The sequence below is a fragment of the Equus quagga genome, chromosome 2 (assembly GCF_021613505.1).
Source record: "Equus quagga isolate Etosha38 chromosome 2, UCLA_HA_Equagga_1.0, whole genome shotgun sequence".
NCBI classification, from domain to species: Eukaryota; Metazoa; Chordata; class Mammalia; order Perissodactyla; family Equidae; genus Equus; species Equus quagga.
This window is the reverse complement of record NC_060268.1, coordinates 17,240,613-17,265,411: the sequence shown is the minus strand read 5'-3', so window position 1 is coordinate 17,265,411 and position 24,799 is coordinate 17,240,613. Positions and strand designations below refer to the sequence as shown.

At 35.3% G+C, this 24,799-nt stretch overlaps 1 protein-coding gene across 5 annotated transcripts in view; it reads right to left on the bottom strand.

The window, feature by feature from the left end:
- The window catches only part of HECTD1 (HECT domain E3 ubiquitin protein ligase 1), an 87,017-nt gene that overhangs the window by 29,249 nt on the left and 32,969 nt on the right, over positions 1 to 24,799 (bottom strand). For all 5 annotated transcript variants that reach the window (XM_046652269.1, XM_046652272.1, XM_046652270.1 and 2 more), the window contains exons 9-21: positions 23,792 to 23,906; positions 22,596 to 22,770; positions 16,842 to 16,980; positions 16,480 to 16,650; positions 12,304 to 12,526; positions 11,496 to 11,759; positions 11,324 to 11,400; positions 7,174 to 7,308; positions 6,489 to 6,635; positions 5,286 to 5,380; positions 3,726 to 3,831; positions 1,599 to 1,733; positions 70 to 209 (exon numbers count right to left, since the gene is read on the bottom strand). In XM_046652269.1, the coding sequence (XP_046508225.1) occupies positions 70 to 209; positions 1,599 to 1,733; positions 3,726 to 3,831; positions 5,286 to 5,380; positions 6,489 to 6,635; positions 7,174 to 7,308; positions 11,324 to 11,400; positions 11,496 to 11,759; positions 12,304 to 12,526; positions 16,480 to 16,650; positions 16,842 to 16,980; positions 22,596 to 22,770; positions 23,792 to 23,906 (1,922 nt within the window). The remainder of the gene's footprint in view (positions 1 to 69; positions 210 to 1,598; positions 1,734 to 3,725; positions 3,832 to 5,285; positions 5,381 to 6,488; positions 6,636 to 7,173; positions 7,309 to 11,323; positions 11,401 to 11,495; positions 11,760 to 12,303; positions 12,527 to 16,479; positions 16,651 to 16,841; positions 16,981 to 22,595; positions 22,771 to 23,791; positions 23,907 to 24,799) is intronic.

The window sequence follows — 24,799 nt, the reverse complement described above, 5'->3', positions numbered from 1 at the left end:
TTTATTCTACTACCTAGAATTCTTTTTCCAGGTGAATGTTTTCACTTTACATTAAATAGAATGACTTACTTGGCATTTGTCCCAATCCAGTAAATGATTCCATTCTCATCAAAATCATGCTGGTGCCGAAATATAAAATTTTGGCCTTCTCTTAATTTTCGAACAAAAACAAATGAAGATCGGTCAAAATCATACCACTGCTTTGCTACCTAAACCAAATAAAATACAGAAAACACTCACCTTAAAAATGCTATTTTCAAACATATCGCCCACTTTTTCCCTATGCCTTTAAGGTGAATTGTTTTATTGTAACAAATACTCATTAAGAAGTATTTGGGGGTGGGGCTGGCCCCATGACGGAGTGGTTAAGTTTGCGCACTCGGCTTCGGCAGCCCAGGGTTTTGCTGGTTCGAGTCCTGGGCTCGGACATGGAACCACTCATTAAGCCACGCTGAGGCGGCATCCCGCATGCCACAACTAGAAGGACCCACGACTAAAAATACACAACTATGTACCAGGGGGCTTTGGGAGAAAAAGGAAAAAATAAATAGAATCTTTAAAAAGCAAAAAAGCAGCATTTGGGGAAAAAGTCCCAGAAAAATAGAAATTTTGACAACTAAAGTACCCCACTATTAACATCATAGAATATTTGTTCAGTCTATTATTTCGATAGGATAAAACAAAGTCTTGATCATATTGTACAAACACATTTTTTCCCTACTCAGTCATCAGACATTTTATCAGCTATGTAATATTCAAATTAATGGAAACAATAATCAACTTGATATTGTTCTTGATTGGCATTAAGGTTTTGTTCACTATTTTAGCATTACAAATAACCATAATAAACATCTTTATGAAGACACCATTTATAGTGTACAGGTACATCTCATTTTATTGTGCTTCACTTTATTGCATGTTGCAGATATTGTGGGGTTTTTTTTTCTGCTTTTCTCCTCCCCAAAGAGCCCTAGTACATAGTTGTATATTTTAGTTGTGGGTCCTTCTAGTTGTGGTATGTAGGACACCGTCTCAACATGGCCTGATGAGCGGTGCCACGTCCACGCCAAGGATCCGAACCAGTGACACCCTCAGCTGCCACAGCAGAGTGCACGAACTTAACCACTCGGCCATGGGGCCGGCCCCCAGATATTGCGTTTTTTACAAGACCCTCCAACAGCAAAAAGATTACGACTTACTGAAGGCTCATCTGATAGCATTTTTTTTAGCAATAGTTTTTTTACTTAAGGTATGTACATTGTTTTTGTACATTTCTTTTAGACATATTGCCATCACACACACAACAGACTACAGTATAGTGTAAACATAACTTTTATATGCACTGGGAAACCAAAAAGTTCATGTGATTCGCTTTACTGTGATATTAACTTTACTGCAGTGGTCTGGAACTGAACCTACAGTATCTCCGAGATACGCCTATATAAAGATTATTTGCTTAGAATAGATTCCTAAAAATAGAATTGCTAAATCAAACTGTATTACCATAATTCTGGATACATACTGCTCAAAATACTTTTCTAAAGGGCTAAACCATAGCAGAGAATGCTTATTTCACGATGTCACTGCCAAAAGCTCACCATTTTTAAGAGATACTGTTCCAGAGATTCAACAGTAGCTAACGGCTCCATCTTCAACATCCTGCCCGTCCTGTCTATCAATGCGGTTTCACCAGGTGCACGTTCCAACCGAAATCTTAATCTTCTCGTAAGTATCTACACAGAAATGATCAAAATGCTTCAGAAAATACCTTGCTTTTTTCTTAGAATTGTAAAAATGAGACATGTTATATGAACACAGTAATTGAGACTTATAAAGTATAACCATAAGGGAAGTATCAGTGTTGGTCTTCTATTAAGCGGTTGCTTCTTTTTAAAAAAATGTCCACTGGACAAGTGATATTGGCTTTCAAAAAAGAAAAAAAGTTTACTTAGAATTTCTAAATAACTTCAAATACACATGGTTTAAATAAAATTATAATAAAGCATTTCCAAAGAAATATTACATCTCTAACTTATAACTCACAATTTGCCAGGTAAGTTATGAAAATTAGCTAATTAACTTATTCCTTTAAAGCTAAAATATATAAAATAACCTATGGCTAATAAACTTAACAAATTCGAGCTAGCTTCCAATCCAGTATGTTTTAGTAAGCAACAAGTACAAGACTAGTAATTTTAGGTAGCTTCATTTCTGGAGAAATCTTAACTAACCCTCGTACAGACACAAAATTGAATGTTCATATGTGCATTTGGGTAGCATTTTAGACTGCAAAATCACCAGAGGGCACATTCCTGGCCTTCTTTGTGTCTTGCACAGTCTCCTGAAATGAGAAGTGCGTAATAAAAGATTTTGGTGCTCCTAGGACTGTAAAAGCAGGAGAATTTCCAGTCTTTGAGACCTATCTCTACTACTTTATTCACATATCAAGGATAAAGACTTAAAAGGGATGGACATGGGGCTGGCCTGGTGGCACAGCAGTTAAGTTCACACGTTCTGCTTCGGCAGTTTGGGGTTCGCTGGTTTGGATCCCAGGTGCAGACATGGCACCACTCATCAGGCCATGCTGTGGCAGGCATCCCACATATAAAATAGAGGAAGATGGGCACAGATGTTAGCTCAGGGCCAGTCTTCCTCAGCAAAAAGAGGACGATTGGCAGCAGATGTTAGCTCAGGGCTAATCTTCCTCAAAAAAAAAAAGGAAAAGAAACGGATGGACAAAAACATCCCCTTGCTCCTTTTTGTATTATTCTGTTTGAAATAAACACAAAGTAGATCTCTACATCTTGTTTAATATATGTACAATGTCAGGAGCACTAACTATATTGTAATTTCCTGTACAAGCTCTCTAGTCTGGGAATCCAGTGGCTTTGGTAACACCACTGAGTTCTTGGGGATATGGCAAGTTTTTACCTTGATTAGGCGATGTTTTGGCAAATATAGATTCTCAGTCATTTATTAAAGGCTACACTTAAAAGGAACAATTCCATGCAGTGGAATGCAGGATAGGTTGGATAAAGGCAAGATCTGCTAGGAAATATTAAAGTAACCCACAGATGATGTGATAAAGATCTGGATTTGGATATTAGCAGTAGGAGTATTTGTTTTCTCTGTTCATATCTGGATCCCAGCTGCTAACAAAAGAATAATTGAATAAATAAATGAGAAGGTCAACCAAATAACATTTAGGATGAAAACAGGCTTATTATAAAACCATATGATAATGAGAGATTTCTGGAAGGATCAATAGGAACAGCTAAAGCCATCTGGTTCTAATCAATGACATACAGAAAGCAAGAAAAAAAAATTGTGCTTAAAATATTTTTACATTTTCTCCCATGTTGATATTTCAAACAGAGATGAAGGGACTTAATTCATAATTCTAGAACAAAAGGAGCCTTTTTTCTGCTTTTTCCACTGATAAAGTGTCTTTCCACTTACAATCTACAAAATACGATTTACTACTTACGATAACTATTTACTGAAAGTCCACAGTGATTTGATTAAACAAAAAAGAATTGAAATATCAATATATTCAACAGTCATTTGAAAAAAAAAAAACAATCAAATGGCATCAGGGTTGGTGTCTTTAACCATTATGCAGAATTGTTACTTAATACAATACGAAAGGAAAGTTTTTGTTTTTAAGAAAAGTATAAGACTGCTTCTAAATGCACTGGCAATAGCGACTGCATTTTTATGGTTACCTGGAGGTTATATGTGGATCCTGGAGTATCATACAAATGAAGAGGTAGACGTTCAATAGATTCTAATACAGCTATTAACTTTCGAATTAATGCAACTGCTGGTCGACTGTGAACAAAACAATAATTGTTAAGAACTTTATGTAGTTTCATGCAAAAGTTCATACAGAAACTACAGTGACTGACTTCATATAGACCCTTACTACGAGCACAAAGAGAAATTTAATTTTGTATAAGATCACATCTAAGTGAGCAAAGATACTCTCATAATTCAATTTCCTTCACTTAAGAATGAAGTATTTTTTTCTTATAAAACTTTTATAAATTGCATTCAAAGTATATGTATAATTTATTTTTTAAAGCTCAACTTTATTATATAATATTTGATACATATAAAAGAATATACAAAACAGCAAAGTTTTTTGGTCTTTTAAAGATTTTATTTTTCCTTTTTCTCCCAAAGCCCTCCGGTACATAGTTGTCTGTTTTTACTTGTGGGTCCTTCTAGTTGTGGCATGTGGGACGCCGCCTCAGCGTGGCCCGATGAGCAGTGCCATGTCCGCACCCAGAATTCGAACTAGTGAAACCCTGGGCCGCTGAAGCGGGGTGTGCGAACTTAACCACTCAGCCACGGGGCTGGCCCCAAAACAGCAAAGTTTTGAAAATAATACTATTTGTTGGCAAGGCAACAGTGGTGTAATGCTTCTGGAAAACAATTTGAATCAAAAACCTTTAAAAATTACCTATAACCTTTAACTCAGTATTATCACTTAAAGGAATTTATGTAAAAACATATTTCCCTTGAGAGAAATATATTTTAGTGTTAGTAATAATTTACAAAGAGCTACAATGTTTAATATAGTAATAGTTGAATAAATTATACATCCATAAAATAAGGCATTTTGTTTTACATTTATAATTATTTTAAAATGTAATGCACTCATCTAAAAGGGTATTTAAAATTAATGAAATTAATTGAATTTCATTTATTATTTTAAAAGTTATTTATTATTACACAGTCAAAAGTAAATAAAATAGTAAAATGAACTCTGAATGAACCCATGACCCAGCTTCAGCTATTGTCTACTAATGGCCAATCGACTTCTTTCTACATCTCCACCTATTTCTCTCCTTCCCATGTTATTTTGAAGAAATTGCCAGAGAACGCATCATTTCATCCAGAGTATATTTTGAGTACGTATCTCTACAAAAGAATTCTTTTAAAAAAATCATACCATTATGACAATTAAAAAGGAAGTAACAACTATTACTTAATATCAAATATTTACTCAGTGTTCAAATTTCCAGTTGTGTCTTAAAGAGGTATCCAATAAACTAAGTGGTCAGCTGCGTTCCCAGGAGATGTAATTTTTCTTTTATTTTATTAGATTAAAAATGCTTTAAAAATATTTTTTATTATACATTTATAATATAAGCTACTTCCTTATTGAATAGAAAAGCTCCTATTTTGTGTATAAATACTATATTAGACTCTATCTTAAAGGAAGTACACCAGCTTGCAAACACTGCAAACATCAAATTAAAACAAATTTGTGGATTTACCTTTCTTCGTCTTCATTTTCACTAAAGGCTGTCTTAAAAACATTTATTCTTTCTACCAGTTGACTACAATCTTGTTTCATATCTAAATCCACGGTCTAAAGAAAACAGAAAAGAAAATATAGAAAGAAAAAAACTTTAAGGCTGTTATTGAAATTTATCAAAAACATGCCGCAAAGATGAATATTAGCATATTATTACAAAATGAGCAACACAGTCTAAGTGAAATCATCAATTTCTCTCAATTAAAAACTCTTTTTACCATATGACTTAGTAGACCACGGCTAACATGTACATAGATTTTTTTTTCCTTCTTCAATGTTATTATGGAGTAGCAATTACACTGTTAAATCAGTTTTTCCCAAAGTATAGAATGTGAGGTGATTTCAGATTATTTATGAATGAACACTTTGCATTTTAACCGTACTATTTACTTTAACTAGTATTAGAAAAAATATAATGGGATATTAAAACAATGATTTCATAGATATTACAAAGTGATATGTGATAATCCCTATAATTTTAACAAATGGGAATAAATGCAAATGGTAAAATTGATGAAGGAAATGTGAGACATTGAAAAAGCGAATCTTAAGAGTATATCACCACATACAATGATTAAGAAAGAAAAATTAAAATGGCAGAACTGAAATGGGGAGAAAATTTTCACTTTTTTCTACTTTCATTAGAATGTTACAATGAGTATGTATCTTTCATTAAAATAAAGAAAAATTTTTATCACAATGAAGATATTAAAGGTAGACTAAATGGAAGAAAAATATAAGGTTATTAGCAAATACTTGTCAAATAGTCACATAAACTTCCTAAACTCGTTGCTCATAAATTAATTTTATGCAAATAATTTAGGTACGTAAGAAGGTCTATAGACTAACTCCATTTTATGTAAGTTAAGAGGAAATCAGAGCAGTGAATAACATTAAATCTGAGGCTAAAGTAAGTGTTTTGTTCAACAAAATCTTGAACAAACTATAACTGGGTAACTCAAAAATCATAAACAGACAATTCTTTCAACTAGCTCAAACTAATGACGCAACTTAAAGGAAAGACTGGAGAAATTATAAATATTAACATTTATTACTTAGTTTTTCAATATTTTTTGACAAAGTAATATCGCTCAGCCAAATGCACAGCTACAAATTATTTCTAAAACTATATACTTTGTTCTGTACTATTGCATAAACTTACATTGTTTAAAACAGTAAGAAGAGCTTGCACCAAGCCACTACTGCACATTTCGTATGGTGAAATTGTGTTTTCATCCTTCAAAAGTACAATTAGATTTTCTAAAGCTGTCTTCATTAAATCTCTCCAAGTGTTCTCACTCTCAATACACTAAAAGAAAAAAATGTTTTTAATGCAAAAATAAACAAACAAGTCTCAATTCACTTAATTTATCAGAACATCATTGTAACTGGATAATAAACAAGATTAAGAGGTTCAAGTCTTTAATGCAAATTATTTCTACCAGCGTCAGCAAACATTTTTGTAAAGGGCTGATTGTAAATATCTTAGGCTTTACAGGCCATGTCGCCCCGTCACACCTATTCAACTCTGCCGCTGTAGCCACCAAAGTAGTCACAGACAATGTGTAAATGAATGAGCATGGCTATGAGCAATAAAACTATTTATGGACACTAACATTACATTTTCACTTATCATGCAATATTACTCTTACTTTTGATTTGCTTTCAACCATTTAAAAATGTAGAAAGCAGTCGTATTTCACAAAGCCATACAAAATAGATAGCAGGTCAAATTTAGCATGTGGGTGATATTTGCTGACCCCTCATCAATACCCAGAATATAAAGGATAAAGGGGAAAAACTAAACCAAGATCACAGTGTGTCATAAAATACAGAGGCTAACATACTTGTCTATTTGTATGAAGTTCCCAAGAGGACTCTAACTGAGTTGCTATGTTTCTGAGCGTTACCACTACTCCACGAGGCATGCTTTCTACAGCTTTAAAGTGGTCATCATATAAATCTCGAGCCATGGTTCGTACCTACCAAAATAGAAAAACCAAAGGTGAATTTTCACTACAATTAATAATTTCACCAAATTTTTCCTTTTACATACACACAACACATACATATATAAATGTACCTTTTAGAATTAAGATATTTATGCCATTATCAACTTCCAAAAAATGTCACTACTTCTATTCATATATATCAAAAGGTTAAATGGCTGAGAAAGTACTCTAGTAGATTTTAGCAGTGCTAAATAAAAGAACTCATAATTTTAATTTTTGGTTATGCAAATTTGTATTCATACACCAAATGGAAGTTTATTTCATTTAAACAAAATTTAACCTGCCAAAAATTAACTCTGCTCTTTTTTTATAAAAGCAATCTGCTTATGGTGAACCAATTAGAAAATACAAGTAAGCAAAAAAAAGAAAATTAAGCCACCTATAATTCCATCAACCAAAGTTGAATCCTTTAACATTATGGGGTGTACTTTAGGGTTTATGTCTTTTTTCTATTTATATTATTCACACAAAGTATACATAATGCTCATATATTTACAAACTTCATCATGAGAAGGAATGTTTATGATCAGTTTGGTTACTAATTCTCTCTCATTTAAGTTAAATTAATGTTATTTGAGAGAATAACCCATACATGTCCTAGGCTTGGATCTGATGAAATTTAGTAGCTAATACTCTCTAAAAAGATATGCTTAAATAATGTAAATTTAGGCGTTACGCAATTTCATTTAAAGCACAAACTAATCTAGCATAACCCTAATGTAACAGAAAAACATTCACTCCCTAAATGAATTAATAATCTCTCTCCAATCTATTTTGGTATATCATTCAGAATTAAAAGATAAGTAAGTTCTGGATATTAGACAACATTGAAGAAACTATCCCTCTATAAAACAGTATTAATAAATAAAACTGAGGTTAAAACAGTTTAAATTATTTTTACCTAAAATTAGTATATTTTGACACTATTGCTTTCATACACAAAAGAATAGCCACATAGTTACTGAGTTACTACTGATTTCAAGAAACTGAATCAATAATCATATTTTTTTAAAAATACGAAAATATAGGATTGAGACTGCGTTTCTTTGATTTTTTTTTTTTGAGGAACGTTAGCCCGTTTCTTTGATTTACTTTTCTTCTGTATTGTGAAAATTCATGACACTGTGAGTTGGTCTATATTTGGTAGGTAACAGAACATATTAGGTGTTCCAAGAAACTCCTGTGATGGCAGCGTGGTAGCTTTACAAAGAATTACAGTCGATCCTCATTATCTGAGAATTCTATGTTCGCAAATTCACTCCTATGATTTATTTGTAATCCCTCAGATAATCCTTGTAGGGCTTTCCCAGTCAATTGCAGGCATGCACAACACAATGAAAACTTTGAGATGCTTCATGTGCATGTTCCCAGGTGAGGTCAAACAAGGTAACACTCTACCTTCTTGTTTTAGCTTTCATACTATAAACACGTGTCCTTTTCACAGTCTATTTTGTGCCATGTTTTTCACATTTTTGTGCTTTTTTGTTGGTGACTTCACAGTTTAAAATGGCCCCCCGATAACTGGGCAAAATTTGATCTACAAGATCTAAAGAAAAAGAGACTTATTTTTTACTGTAAAATGGCCCCCAGGGGCCAGCCCGGTGGCATAGTGGTTAAGTTCGCACATTCCGCTTCTCGGCGGCCAGGGGTTCGCCAGTTCAGATCCTGGGTGCGGACATGGCACTGCATGGCATGCCATGGTGTGGCAGGCGTCCCACATATAAAATAGAGGAAGATGGGCACGGATGTTAGCTCAGGGCCAGCCTTCCTCAAAAAAAAAAGAGGAGGATTGGCAGTAGTTAGCTCAGGGCTAATCTTCCTCAGAAAAAAAAAAATTGGCCCCCAAACATTGTGCTGAATTTTGGTCCAGTGTTCCTAAGCACAAGAAGGCACAAATGTTCTATGGAGAAAACATGTGTTACATAAGCTTCGTTCAGGCATGAGAGTGATGTTGGCCACAAGTTCAATGTTAATGCATCAACAATACATATTAAACACAGTGCCTTTGAACAAAAACACACATAAAACAAGGTTATGTATGGATCAGTTCACAAAAATGTGACCAGAGCCTCACAGGAAACTAACTAACCCCGTATTTCCCTTTGGAGCAATGGTTCAGTGTTTATGGCAACTTTATAGAAGATAACAACTGTGAATAATGAAAATCGACCGTACATAGTTCAAATTCCTTTTAGCATCTAACGGATATCTTCAACTGAGATTCTTCTTCCTCAAAAGCCCTAAAGATATCCTGAAATCTCTGGCCTCATACTCTTTTTAAAAAACATAGAGGCAATGATAAAATATATACAGCTACAGAGGTTATACACACACACACACACACACAAAAGCCAGCGTGAACGTTCTTTCCAAGGTCTAGCATCTGGAAATATCACTGGGATGGCTCAGCAGATTAACAACTGGAAATGAAAACATGAACATCTTTATATTTGAAAAAGCTACTCCAAAGAAAACCTATTACTACTATTTCTACAGCCAAAGCCATAAATACACAAGTATTCTGCAATCCCAACCAAGTAAAAGCATTCTTTACATACTGTATGAAAAAACTACCTTATATCATTATTACAACTAAACTAAAAAATCTGTCATCAGAAAATATTGAATCTATGAGATTATTTTTTCTCTTTTAAAAATGAAAAAATGCAAGAACAATTGATATAATAAAGATAGAAATATACTGGCCATATATTTTTTCTTCTCACAAGGCCCCCCAGTACACGGTTGTACATTCTAGTTATAAGTCCTTTTAGTTCTGCTATGTGGGATGCCACCTCAGCATGGCTTGATGAGTGGTGCTAGGTCTGCGCCTAGGGTCTGAACTGGTAAGACCTGGGGCTGCTAAAGCAGAGCACACAAACTTAGCCACTTGGCCGTGGGTCTGGCCCCTGGTCATATTTTTTAAAAAATTCATTGCATACTTTTTTTTTTTTTTTTTTTTGAGGAAGATTGGCCCTGAGCTAACATCTGCTGCCAATCCTCCTCTTTTTGCTGAGCAAGACTGGCCCTGAGCTAACATCCATGCCCATCTTCCTCTACTTTATATGTGGCTCACCTGCCACAGCATGGCTTATCAAGCGGTGCCATGTCTGCACCCGGGATCCGAACCAGCAAACCCCAGGCTGCCAAAGCAGAATGCGTGCACTTAACTGCTGTGCCACTGGACTGGCCCCTTGTTGCATACTTAATGGACAGAATTTTAAAATTAGTATTGTGACTCTGAAGGTGGCGTCAATAACACATTTGCTCCTGTATCCATTTTTTTGTGTGTGAGGAAGATTGGCTCTGACCTAACATCTGTACCAATCTTCCTCTACTTTATATGTGGGACGTCACCTCAGCACGGCTTGATGAGTGATGTGTAGGTCCGCACCCAGGATCTAAACATGTGAACCCCAGGCGGCCAAAGCAGAGCACATGAACTTAACCACTACACTACCAGGCCAGCCCCTCCTGTATCTTTTTGAAACAGTGATTTCATCTAAGTTGGCCATTAGACTAAGCATCAAAATAATCTCAATCTACAACCAGGCATTCAAGTTGCTTTATCACAAAATATTAAATCAGAACTGTAAAATATAATGATGCACTTTCAATCTCATTGTAGCACTAAAAATATCACTATCATTAATAATAATTAAAGCAAAAACAAATTAAAGCATGAGTTTAGAGTTTTTATGACATTAATAACAATAAAATAATTTAAATTGTATTATTTGTCTCAATTACCATTTTGTGTCTGTTTTAATGTTGGTGTTTAGTGTATGTATAAAAATTATAATAAAATGTATACATATTGTGGAAAATAAAATAACGAGCACAGAAAAAGGAAAACTAAAATATGTTAGATTGGGGCAGCTTATGTTACAAGGCTCAGTTTTTTAAAGGCTTAGAATCTAGACCACTGAAGCCTTACCACATCAGTATAAAAGACAGAAAAATCCAGTAAATTTCACAGATATACCTTTTGCTTTGTTTTTTCTAACTTAGACTTCAGTTTTCTGCCTCTTTTGCCAGTCCAGCCAGTCACAAATTCTGAACCTTAAAAAAAAGGGACATTTCACAAAGCAAATTTTATTGCAATTTAACATATTCATTTATTCTTATCTGCTAAACTTACATACGTATATACTTACCCAGAGAAGTTTCTGCAGTAAAAGAATGTTTGGTTCCTCTATTGGATTCAAATACAAAACCAGGTAAATCTTCTTTCAGTATTGTTGCTTGCTGACCATCTGAGTTATGAATAGCAATTTCTCCTTCTTTCAAACACGTCAGTGACCAATTCCCTACGGTGAGCTTAGTGGGTCCTGGTGCTGAGAGTATAGGTTGACTTGAAGTAGATGGCTTTACTTGGCCTCGAGCTCTTTGTAATTTCTCTAAGAACTCACTTCTGCTTTCTATAAAGACAAAATGATTGTTTTAAAACCTTATTCCTTTCAAATATTGTTTTAAAACCTTATTCCTTTCAAATATTCCATTTTTTTAAAAGTAAACTACCGACTAGAATAGCAATTTTATTAAAAAAGCTTAATTAGCAGAGTTTTCGTCTTTGGTATACTCTTACTGGTTTGAAATAGAGTTAGGCATAAAAGCAATCCTACAGCCATAATTTTTTAAAGCATAAGGCTTTGGGGAAAAGAGCTAACTTGAGACAGCATCACACACATGCAGTTCATTATTATGTGATAAAAGGCAGCTTCACCTAAAAAACTGGAGAGATTAAAAGTAGATACAGTGTTATTCCTTGTCTCATACAAGAAAAAGGCATTTATGAAATGCTTTCATGGCACAACACTTTTTCTCTGTTGATATTAAAGAAACTGGCCATATGATCAAGGATGTTCTATTTCTATGACAATGGTAGCAAAAATATGAGCAAAAAAACCAGATTAGCAAAATTACAGAAACCAGTAAGACATTTTAATAGAAACCTTCATTTACCTGAACTGTCTGATCCACCTTCAGGACTACCACTTGAATACATGGTGGCAAGTTTTCCATCCAAGATAAATCTGAACCATCCGTTACTGCCATTAGATAATTCCAAGGCTGCTGCATCGCTCCATATATATAAGCAGTCCCTTCCCCTAATGATTGACCAGTCTCTCCAATGGTATGGTTTACCTTGCTGCAATTCTTTAGCATCTTCCTGTGGTTCATCTTCCTAAATGTATAAAATTATTCAATGAAACATGGAAAATAATTTCTACTCCAATATTCATAAGTATTTTAAACATGACCATGAATCAAATTTAGATTTAAAACATCCTGAACATAATATTCAGTTGCCTCTAGTTTAATATGTATTTATTCAACTAATTATCTATAACTAAATCTTACAAATAAGTCCTGAAAATGTTAAGAAAGTCATACAAATAATGACCTAAGTTATGACATTTCCAGGTGTAGTGGTAAAGAAGACCAATAGACTGGGTCTACATACAACTAGCCATTTACCTATGACCTTGGTAAACTAACTACATCTCTGGGCCTAATTGATTATTTGTTAAAAAAAAAAAAGATGCTTAGACAGAATTAACGATATCCAAACCTAGCAATGCAAGAATCACCAAAGAAGCTTTTTAAGAATAAATTGTAAAGCCCCATCCTTAGTCAAGTGAATCAAATATACTGGATCATTCCTATGAACACAAAAATATTTTAGATAGGGCATGTTTAAAAAACCCAACAACTTCTAAATATTGTTTGCTTAGCCTGGTAGCCTCTAATTTTGTTGACACCATTTAAATATTGAGACTATTCATCACAAACACATATAAACTTGGTGTGTGCATATGTGCATGTATGGGAAAAGTCCGTTAGACTTGATAAAGACTTGTTATATTTTAAAAAACTAAGTATTTTTTACCTTTTCCTCCCTGAAGTGGCTTATAACACTAAAATAAGATTTTAAAATATGAGTGATAAATTTCTCTAAACATAAGTACTTATATTCCAGGCCATGACAGAGTAAAAAGGACCAAGACTTGTTTATCCATTGTAAACAACCTAAAACTAGATGAAAATATATGAAAAAGTGTTTTCAAACACTGGAAAACAAGCAACATAGGACTGCAATCTCCAGAAAATGGAAACAAACAAAGTTAAGTCTTTTAAGCCCAGACAGAATTTTCTAGCTAAGGTGAGGAGGGTTTTTTTGTGGCGTTTTTTTTGTGAGGAAGACTGGCCCTGAGCTAACATCTGTTGCCAATCTTCCTCTATTTTGTATGTGGGATGCCACCTCAGCATGGCTGATGAGTGGTCTGTAGGTCTGCACCTGGGATCTGAACTCGTGAACCCCAGGCCACTGAAGCAGAGCACGCAGACTTAACACGCTATGCCACCAAGCCAGCCCCTGGCTAAGGTCTTAAGAAGAAAGAACACAAAGTCCAGTAGCAGTATGAGTTAACAAAATGGAGACCTGTTTGAAGAGACTGAGGTAAACGGAACATGTAGAGGATGAGTTCAGCATTAGGGAACCAAGCAAAAAAGATCTCTGGAGGGGCTGGCCCTGTGGCTCTGCTTCAGCAGGCCACAGTTTCACTGGTTCAAATCCTGGGCACAGACCTATCTCCACTCATCAGGCCATGCCGAGGCAGCGTCCCATGTGCCACAACTAGAAGGACCCACAACTAAAATATACAACTATGTACCAGGGGGCTTTGAGGAGAAAAAGGAAAAATAAAATTAAAAAAAAAAAAAAAGACCTCTGGAAATCTGTAAAGTGGTCACCATGAGTCTCTACTGAGTACTAGACCACTCATGTATGGAGAGATACTCTTTAAGGTTGGGCAAAGAATGACTGGAAAAGTCTAAGCTGAACAATACCCAAGACCACAAAAAGTGGTCAGATATTTCCATTCCAAACAGCCAAAGTAGAAAATCCTGGACCAAGAGATGAAATTTTTCCAAATTTGACAAAAACCACAGATCAAAGAAAACTAAACAACCCTGAGCAGGGTTGGAGACCCACATGTGCATGTGCCCACACACACCAAATACAGCAAAGCACATCAAAGTCAAATTGCTAAAAACAAACAAACAAAAAAGCAATAAAATCTTAAAAACAGCCAGAGGAGGAATATATGTTACATACAAAGGAATTAAGATGAGAATTACAGGAAATTTTTCAGTAGAGACTATGCATGTCAGGTGACAATGGAACATCTCTTAAAGTGCTGGAAAATGATCTGCCAAGAGTCCTTGTAGGCACTGAAAATATCCATCAAAAATGAAGGCCAAGTAAAGATCATTTCAGACCAAAAAAAAAATCCAAGAGAATTTTCTGGCTTGCCTTTTTATTCCCTAAACAATATTTTTAACAGCAAAAGTTTAATTTTGATGGACAATTTATTGAATTTTTTTTCACAATATAACCTTTTAATGTCCTATTTAAGAAATCTTTGTCAAGCTCAAGATCACTATGATTTTCTTCTTTTTCCTCTAGAGGTTTTCCAATTTTAGTCAATACATTTCAGTCTATGATTCATTTTCTGTTAATTTGCTTTTTTATTATATGGTAAGGATCAAGATTTCACGTTTTTACATTGTTATCTACTTATTCAAGCATCATTTTTTTAAAAAGATCATCCTTTCCTGATTGAAGTGCCTTAGGACTTTGGTTGAAAACTGACTGGTCCCTGTGGGTCATTAATCTATTTTTTTTTGCAGGCTTTTTTGGTGAGGAAGACTGGCCCTGAACCAAAATCTATTGCCAATCTTCCTCTTTTTTTTCTTCTTCTTCTCCCCAAGACCCCCAGTACACAGTTGTATACACTAGTTGTAGGTCCTTCTAATTCTGCTGTGTGGGACGCTGTGTCAGCATGGCTTGATGAGTGGTGCTAGGTCCGTGCCCAGGATCCAAACTGGTGAAACATCCTGGGCTGCTGAAGCAGAATGTGTTAACTGAACCACTCAGCCACACGGTTGGCCCCTGTGACCTATTTCTTGAATGCAAGAATTCCAGAGGGATGAATCCAGACATCACTTCTTGTTTTCTCTTTTCTTAAGTCCTCCAGTAATTTAGGAAACACAAACACATACACATACATAAAATCACTCTCAGGATTCTAAGATCATAACCTATGCTCTACCATTTTCTCAAAAATATTACTACTCTGTCACTAATTGTTAGGACTAAATCATTTCTGGCAATCAATAGAGACAGATAAGGTATATTCTAAATTTGTAATCTAAGGCAAGAATTATCAACGGATACTGAAACCAGCAGGTAAAGGTTTAATGAGGAACAGCACATTTACACCATCTCAAATGATCTCCCCACAAATTACTTATTAATTACAAAAGGAAAAAAGAGTAGCTTTACAATAGAGAAACCTGGCAGGGTCTAACATAACCAAGTGATCCAAATTAACATCATCAGCATGAGAACAAATAGACCTCATGTGCCTCTGAGAAACACACTGTGCACTGACAAGGATGTAACATCACCTCTATAGTTGCCCTGCTAAAAACATGTAACTTGAATCTTCTCATGAAGAAATATGACAAACGCAAAGCAAGAGTCAAAGTCCAAATTAAATGGTCTGTCCTGTTCGAAAATGCCAAGACTATGAAAGAAAAAGAAAGGCTGAGAAATTGTTGCAGGTTCTTGGATTGGATTGTGGATTAGGAAGAAAAAAATTGCTACTAAGGACAATGGCAAGTTTGAACATGGTCTCTGGATTAGATATGGTTTTATATAAACATTAAATTTCCTGATTTTGATAGCTATACTAGGATTATAGAGAATGTCCCGGTCTTGGGTGAACTTTTTAGGTGTAAAAAGGGGCACTATGTATCCAGATTCTCTCAAATAATATTTTTTAAATGTACACCCACACTTACACACATAGACATATACATAAATGAGTGTGCAAATGATAAAGCAAATGGGGCCAAATGTCAATAATTAGTGAATCTGGATAGAGGATACTCTGATATTCCTTATTTGCAACTCTTCTATAAGTTTTAAATTTTATCAATAATATTTGTAAAATTTTTTAAAACTATATTACTTCATATTGCCAATATTTTATCAAAACCCTTCGTAAACTGGAACTAGATTTCCTCAAAGGAAACTCTATTCTTAATACCACTATAATTAAGACCACTCACTTTTTCTGGTTTTGATTCTTCTTCATTCTCATCATCAGAGGAAGGACCTGCCAAAGTTGATACTTTGCTAATTACACCAAGTCTGGCTAGCTGATCCAAAAAAATATCACCACCTTTATCTACTAAATCCCTTATGATTTGCAAAGCCAGCAAATGGCCATCATCATCATCCTGAGGGGAGAAAAAAAAGGAAATTAAGGAAAAATTATAAAAATAAGTTGAGCTGCCTGGAATAGACAAATGCAATAATGTGCACAGACAAAATGATTTACTGAAATTAGGACAACAGTTAAACATTTTACTGACCAATATCTAAAGGGAATTAACACCAAAGGAGTTTCAAAAAAAATTTAAAAACTGACCTCTTGATCAAGGACAGTTGCAGTGATTTCCACCAATATTGTAGGCAGATTGTGACCAACATCAGAATCGCAAACTTCTTTTAACAGTGCTTCAGAGCAAAAATGAATCATTTTTCGAATCAAAGCAAGACTAGCTTTCCTTGAAAAGTAAAAAAAAAGAATTTTAGGAAGCCGTGATAAGCTAAAATAAAATAAAATGCAACTATACATTCTTGAAAACTAAAATACACAATGTCAAGTTTTATATATTCTGCTAAAAAGTACTCTTAATAAAAGAATATAAAAAAATAAGATAGCACTAGCTTATGCTCATTTTTGAGGAAATTCATTTATTTTCTCTTATCAGTATAGTGAGCTCACCAAAACTGAAATTATTTTTATAATTGTCTTAAATGTGCTATTATTCTATTTTATATTTAACCAGCATGAACATTAATATGCCATGATAATTTTAGAAGAACAAGTAAAGAATAATGTAATTACTAAGAAAATACAGGGCATAAATTGTAACTAACCTAAAATTTCCTATAATACAAAACACAAAGCTTGACCAACTTAAAACATCTGGGAGTTTATATGGAAATCAAATTTTGAGATAAGAATTTTTGTCCTCTGCCAAATTTAAAATCCATGTTCATTATAACTATATTCTCATACAAATGAAAATAACAGATCCTAATAATCCCATGTCCCAAAATATTCCCACTGTTGCCAACTTGGCATGCCTCCTTTCCCTTCTTTTTATCCCTGCTCTGCTTAGAACATAGGAGATAATAAAGGCACACAAACTAACCTCAACTTTGTTAACCTCAATAACTTGTTCTTTTAAAATAAAATACACACATATACACAGAATTAAATTATAACAGACTCAGAGGAAACTGGTCTATTACATAAAAGTCAATAATTCTTTTAACACATATTTTCTGAGCATCTAATAATATTCTAGGCACCAAGCTGTAGGTATCATTACACTTGAGGTAACTTCCCCAAGAAGGATGGAGAGGCAAAAATCGCTACTGAACTCCAAGAGAGGCATGTGACCCAGCTATACTTCTACAGTATGTGGTCTCTATGTATTTCATAACTCTCCCTAGGAGAAATTCACAACCCTGTACAGTCTTTAATTAAGTAAAGTATTTTATTATAAATTCATATAGAAAATGATGGGCAGACAGAGGGAAAACTGCTAACAGAATTAGTTCCTTTCAGTTTTTGTTAACGACTATTTACATTTGGTTGTAAAATCAGTATTTAATAGTTTTATATTGTGATTTATTTCAATTAAAACAGCATAAGAATGTTTATGTGTTATCTGTCTGTCACTGTCACATGCTGAACCATTATGAGCCAGAAACCCTTTCATGTATTTTAAAAACGATACACTTCATTTAATCCACACAACAAACTCTATGAAATAGGTTTTTTTTTTTTTTTTTTGAGGACGACTAGCCCTGAGCTAACTACTGCCAGTCCTCCTCTTTTTGCCGAGGAAGCCTGGCCCTGAGCTAACATCAGTGCCCATCTTCCTCTACTTTACATGTGGGATGCCTACCACAGCATGGCGTGCCACGTGGTGCCATGTCTGCACCCGGGATCCGAACCAGCGAACCCTGGGCCGCTGAGAAGCGGAACGTGCGAACTTAACAGCTGCGCCACTGGGCCGGCCCCTGAAATAGGTTTTATTAGTTCAGTTATACAGATGAAAAAACTGACACAAAGAAAGGTATCTAGGGGCTGGCCCTGTTGCCAAATGGTTAGGTTCACACACTCCGCTTTGCAGGCCCAAGGTTTCACCAGTTTGGATCCTGGGCACAAACTCAGTACAGCTCATCAAGCCATGCTGAGGTGGCATCCCACACAGCAGAACCAGAAGAATCTACAACTAGAATATACAACTATGTACTGGTGGGCTTTGGGGAAAAGAAAAAGAAAAAAAGAAGAAGAAGAAGATTGGAAACAGATGTTAGCTCAGGTGCCAATCTTCAAAAAAAAAAGAAAGGTATCTAAGTCAACTAAGGTCATAGGGCTAATAAATCACAGCCTAAACTCACACTCATCTCCTAACCAGTACACTTTACACAATATTCACAATATAAAATTTTCCTGTTTAACAGTATTATTCAAGTAAGTGGTAAACATTTAGTTTACAGTCTTTTCTATTCTAAATCACACCATTTCTGTGGAAAGTTTGATGTCTTCAGTAGAGACTCTTGGATCTGAGAGTTTAAACACTTCCATATGTACTGAACGTGTATCACTACTGAATCCATACTTGGCAAACTGATTTTTAAAATGTTGTTAAGCAACAACATGGATGGACCTTGAGAGCATTATGCTAAGTGAAATAAGCCAGACAAAGATAAACATTGCATGGTATCACCTATATGTGGAATCAAAAAAAAGTGAAACTCATAGAGAAGTGGTTGCCAGGGGGTGGGGTGGGGAACAGGGAGAGGTTGGTAAAAGGATACAAACTTTCAGCTCTACCATGAATAGGGTGTGAGTTGTGAATAAGCATGTGAACTTAACTACTCTGCCACGGGGCCAGCAGCTCAAACTGTGATTTTTTAAAAGAAAGTAAATGGATCTTCAAGAATTTCTGTCACTGAAAGTGAACTCAATCTTTGTCTAGTTATTGACACAACTCCAAAGATGTTTATTGGACCTCTTCAAAATTCTATGCAGCCTTTCTTCAAAAACAAAGTGTGAAGTCATCTAATATCTTCCAGGTATACATATATCAAATCATTACGTTGTACACTTTAAATTAATACAATGTTATATGTTAATTTTATCTCAATAACACTGGAGAAAAATATCTTACAGAGAATAATTAGGTTTTTTACAAACTGCTCCATCATTGAAACTGTCATCCTGTTTTTGAAACCTGTTTTTATTTGCCTTTTATTTCCTAAGCAGATACTGTGCATAGGCCAATAGTGATAGATAATAACTAACGTCCATGTATAGAGACCCTCCTTTTACTGTCTGATCAGAATACCTATGTTTGCTCTTCTGATCAAATTTTAAACTGAAATAGTAACAAGTTAGATTCTAACCTATTCCCCCTTGTTTTTTATATTGCTAAATAATTTTTAAATGTATCTTTTTTCAAAACCTCTAAAACATTAGGCACTATGCTAAACACTTAACATATCTAATTTTCATTCTCACAACTAAAGAAAATTAAGTATAATTATCTCCATTTTAGAGATGATCCAATTAAGATGAAGAGGTGAGGTACCCTGCCCATGGCCACCTGTCTAGGAAGTGGCAGCACTGGCATTTGGACCCACTTTGAGATGATTCCAGAGTCTGAGCTCTTAACTAAGACATGCACTATCTTACTCGCCACAATTAAATATGTCTGCTAATTATCACCTGAGAGAATTTAGCATCAAATGCGTTAAAACTAAAATTGTGTTTAGACAATCTTCAAACATTCAAAAGGATAAGAGAAAATAATCATCCAATAAGGGAATTGTTATATGGTGGCATACTTTATAATTTTCTGATGGCCTTATCATGAAGCAATTTTATTCCAAATATATCTTAAGATTCTTTATTGGCATGACAGCTAGTCCTCAAAAATTTACCAAATTATCTTGTTCAAAATTTAACTTTTCTTAAGATGATTCAAATCTTTTGTAATAACAACAACAACAAGTGGCCCCACTAACACCTAAAGCTGTTTGAGGAAGAATAAAAACCAAGTTCTTAAATGTTCACAGTGAATTATTTTACCGCCACTTTCCTCCTATTTAAAGCAGACTGCTTGCACTTTAATGTCAACTCATAATACTGGCATTTAAGGTACTTGAATCCTACAAAACTGCATGTTCTAAAGACCTCCTAAACTTAAAACGACCAATACTAAACTCTCAATCACTTAGCCAAAAATCTGGCAGTCATTCTTCACCCTTTCCTTTCCTTCATCCCTCACATCTAATTGATCTTCAATCCCTATACAACCCATCTCCCAAGCTCTTTTGTTTCCACCAATCCAGTACCCCAGCAACTGTCCGAGTTCATACTACAAACAACCCTGAAGTAGTCTGTATTCGTTCCTGCCCTCCTCTAGTCCTTTTCTCCAGGGGGCTGCCAAATTGATCTTTACAAATCACAAGTCTGACTGTAATAAATTTCCTCACAAGTCTTTACTGATCCTTCTTTAACTACAGGGTAAAGCCTACATGCATTGTCATGGACCACAAAGGCCTTCACAGGTCATAAAAGACTCCTGTCTACCTTTTCAACATTATTCACTGAGCTATCCAAACATATCCTATACTTCATTAACATCAAAATACTTGCAACTGCTAAACAACACACTCATTCAATCACTTAGTAAATGTCCATCGAGGGCCTACTAAATATCAAGCCCTATTCTACACCTCTTTGGCTTTGTAGGAATACAGCAGTACACAAGGCCAGCTATCATGGCTTTACTCTAGAAGGGGGACAGACAATAAAATAAACAAACAAAACACTCAAACAAGAGCAAGACTTCAGACAATGTAAGCTCTGTGGAGACAATAAAATATGATTGATGTGAAAGGTGTCCTGGGGTAAATTTAAGTTAAGTGGACAAATGTCAATGGATGGATATTTGAAGTGAGACCTGAATGATATGAAGCAACTAACCATTCAAAAGACCTGGGGATAGAAATGTTCCAGCAAAGGAAAATAAGTGTAAAAGCCCTAAGGTAAGGATGTACTCACAGTGTTCCAAAAACAGAAAGAAGGCTAGCATCGTGTAAGTGTAATAGGCTAGGGGTTAGACAGTACTAAATGAGGTCAGAGAGCTGGGTGGGGCTTATGTAAGACTTTGCAAGTCTGAAAGTTAAGGAGTTAGGTTTTAGTCATGGCCAACTGGAAGCTACTGAAGAGTTTAAACCAGAAAGTGATGTGATGTAACTACGATTTTAAAAATAATTCAGCCTAATATGTAGGAACAGATTGTACAGAGGTAAGAGAGAAAAAGAGGAGAAAGACTAGTTAGGAGGCAACTGTAGTAGTCAAACTACAGACCATGGTATCTTGGACCAGAGAATTAGCAACAGATGGACAGAAACAGCAGACTATGGACACACTGCAGGGGGAGCCACCAGGACTTGCATCAGGATGGACTGACTCATACCTCCATGACTTTGCACATACTGTTGCCCACCAAGCCTTCCAAATCTACCTGCCTAGAAAACTTCCAAGTATCCTTTAAACCCCAATTTAAATCTCACTTTTACATAAGATCTTCTCCAATTCGCCCAGCCCAATTAGTTGTTAAACCATCTGTATTTCCAGAGAACTCTGATTATATATCTGATCTATCAGTTACCACTCTGCATTATCACTCACTTCTTCCTCACTAGCCTGCAAGGGTACAGTAAGCAAGAGCCAAGCCTCATTTCTTTGGGTAACTCCTCCAATGGCCATCCTGAACTAACTCTACTAAAAACGCCTCCATAAAGCTCAATAAATGTTTGCTGTACTTATCAAAATTTCTCTAGAGTTGATACTCAGAGACATACAAAAACCACGTTAGGAATCTACTCTTCATTTTCTAAACTCCTCTTAAGTCAGATCATCAACGAAAAGATTTAACTCTCCAATCTAATTTCCAATCTAATTTTTATTCTTTTTCATACTTTTTAATATTAAAACAAACCTCAAATCCTTCTGGAAATGGGAGATAAGTAAAACTACGTAACTGGCATAATTTAACTAGCAAATACAAATAGTATGAATAACTACCTTATTGAAGGCAGCATAGTTTGCTGAAATGTCTGTGCAAACACTGGCAATAACCTTTTCAAGTATATGGGTGCCATTTCCGGATCTCCTTTTGGCTCGTTACATTCTTCTTCATCTTTGTTTGTATCTTTCTTTTTCTTATCATCTCCTTTATTAACTGGACACATCCAATCACCTGCAGACAAATATTATTCAATAAAGTAGTTTTTTGGAAAATTTTTCTTTCAGTGAAAAAGATATTAAGATGTAACCAACTCAAAACTATCATTATCCGTAATTAACAATATACATATAGTTTGTCCGGGGAAGATTTGCCCTGAGCTAACATCTGTTGCCAATCTTGCTCTTCTTCACTGTGAGCTGTCGCCAGAGCATTGTCACTGACAGGTGAGATGAGTGATATGGTTCTGCACCTGGGAACAAAACCTGGGCCGCCACAACGGAGCACAGCGAACTTTAACCACTAGGCCTTCGGGTCTGGCCCCCAGTTAACAATAATTAAACTGAAATTAGGATACTACATCTATCAAAGGTGCTTGTAAGAATACTAAAGAACATTACTACCTCCAATAAGCTGAATCACAATTTAGGAAGATAATTTTGGATATTCTGCTTGATTCCATAAATTATTTCACAGAGGCTCTGCATTCATCTACTGTGTGAAAACTTAAAAATCTGGTTAAAGTAGGGGGCTGGCCCCGTGGCGGAGTGGTTAAGTTCGCGCGCTCCACTGCAGGCGGCCCAGTGTTTCGTTGGTTCGAATCCTGGGCGCAGACATGGCACTGCTCATCAGCCACGCTGAAGCAGCGTCCCACATGCCACAACTAGAAGGACCCACAACGAAGAATATACAACTATGTACTAGGGGGCTCTGGGGAGAAAAGGAAAAAAAAAATAAAATCTTAAAAAAAAAAAAAAATCTGGTTAAAGTACTTTGTCTACACAATACCCAACTATACCCACACCCCTTATACTTTTAATTTGGTCATTCTAGAATCATGCAGCCAAAGTCTCAAGGACACAGAACAGTAGACTATTGAAGCTTTATCAATGTAAGGGTATACATATATAATTATTTGACTTCATAGGAAAAGTTAGTTTATATAACATTAATATGTCTACAAAAAGCTACTTTTATGGACATGAAGCTAAAAACTAACAGCAGATGGCTTAAAAGGAAAGATTTTACCACTCACCTGGAGACTGAAGGATAGCTACTACTTCACTATGGCCCCTTTCCCGAGCTTTATCTAATGGAGTTTTCCCATCTTCATCTCTTAGATCTGGGTTTGCACCGTGCCGTAACAGAGTCTAGAAAAGAAAAGCATTTAATTTGAATATAACAATTAACATCTTATTTCTTCAATATCCAACTCTGCAAACTTTAGATCACACTCATATACTTTAGACTGCAGACTTACAGAATGACATAAATCAAGCAAGAACCAATTCAAATCTCTGCCTTTACACATATCACCTTAAATGTGGTCTATTTATAGCTCAAAAAAAATTATACATTAATTTCACTCGGTTATTTATTAATAACTCAAATTAAGTATGTTCACATCTGAACTTGTCTTCTCTATTAAACTCCTCTTTCCATTTTCTTTACTTTAACAGAGGACCTAGTATTCAGTCTGTGACATGGTAATCATCTTCAACAATTAACAAGTTAAATTAATTCTTCTAGAATAAACTACAAAATTTAGGTCTTAAATACTAATTCACATCGTTCAACAATTTTTTTTGTGTTTTCTCCCCAAATCCCCCCAGTACCTAGTTGTATATTTTTTACCTGTGGGTCCTTCTAGTTGTGGCATGTGGGATGCCACCTCAACATGGCCGAATGAGCGGTGCCATGTCCACACCCAGGATTCAAATGGTCAAAACCCTAAGCCGCCAAAGTGGGGTGCACGAGCTTACCCACTCAGCCACAGGCCCGGCCCCATCTTCAACAATTTTTAATTGACACTAGTCTCTGTCTCCAGCAGAATATAAACACTTTCAAAGAGGAACAGATCTCACATTTTTCCTAGCAGCCTGAGGTGCACTTTGTTTTTGTTTTTTGTTTTTTAACTTCGTTACGATATCATAAGTAGATATATCTGGCAAATAAGTGAATACATCAAGAAAGTATGCAGCACTAGCTAAAAATTCCAGACTACTGGGGTTTGAGTTATAATAATTCAGTATTTCACCAAATC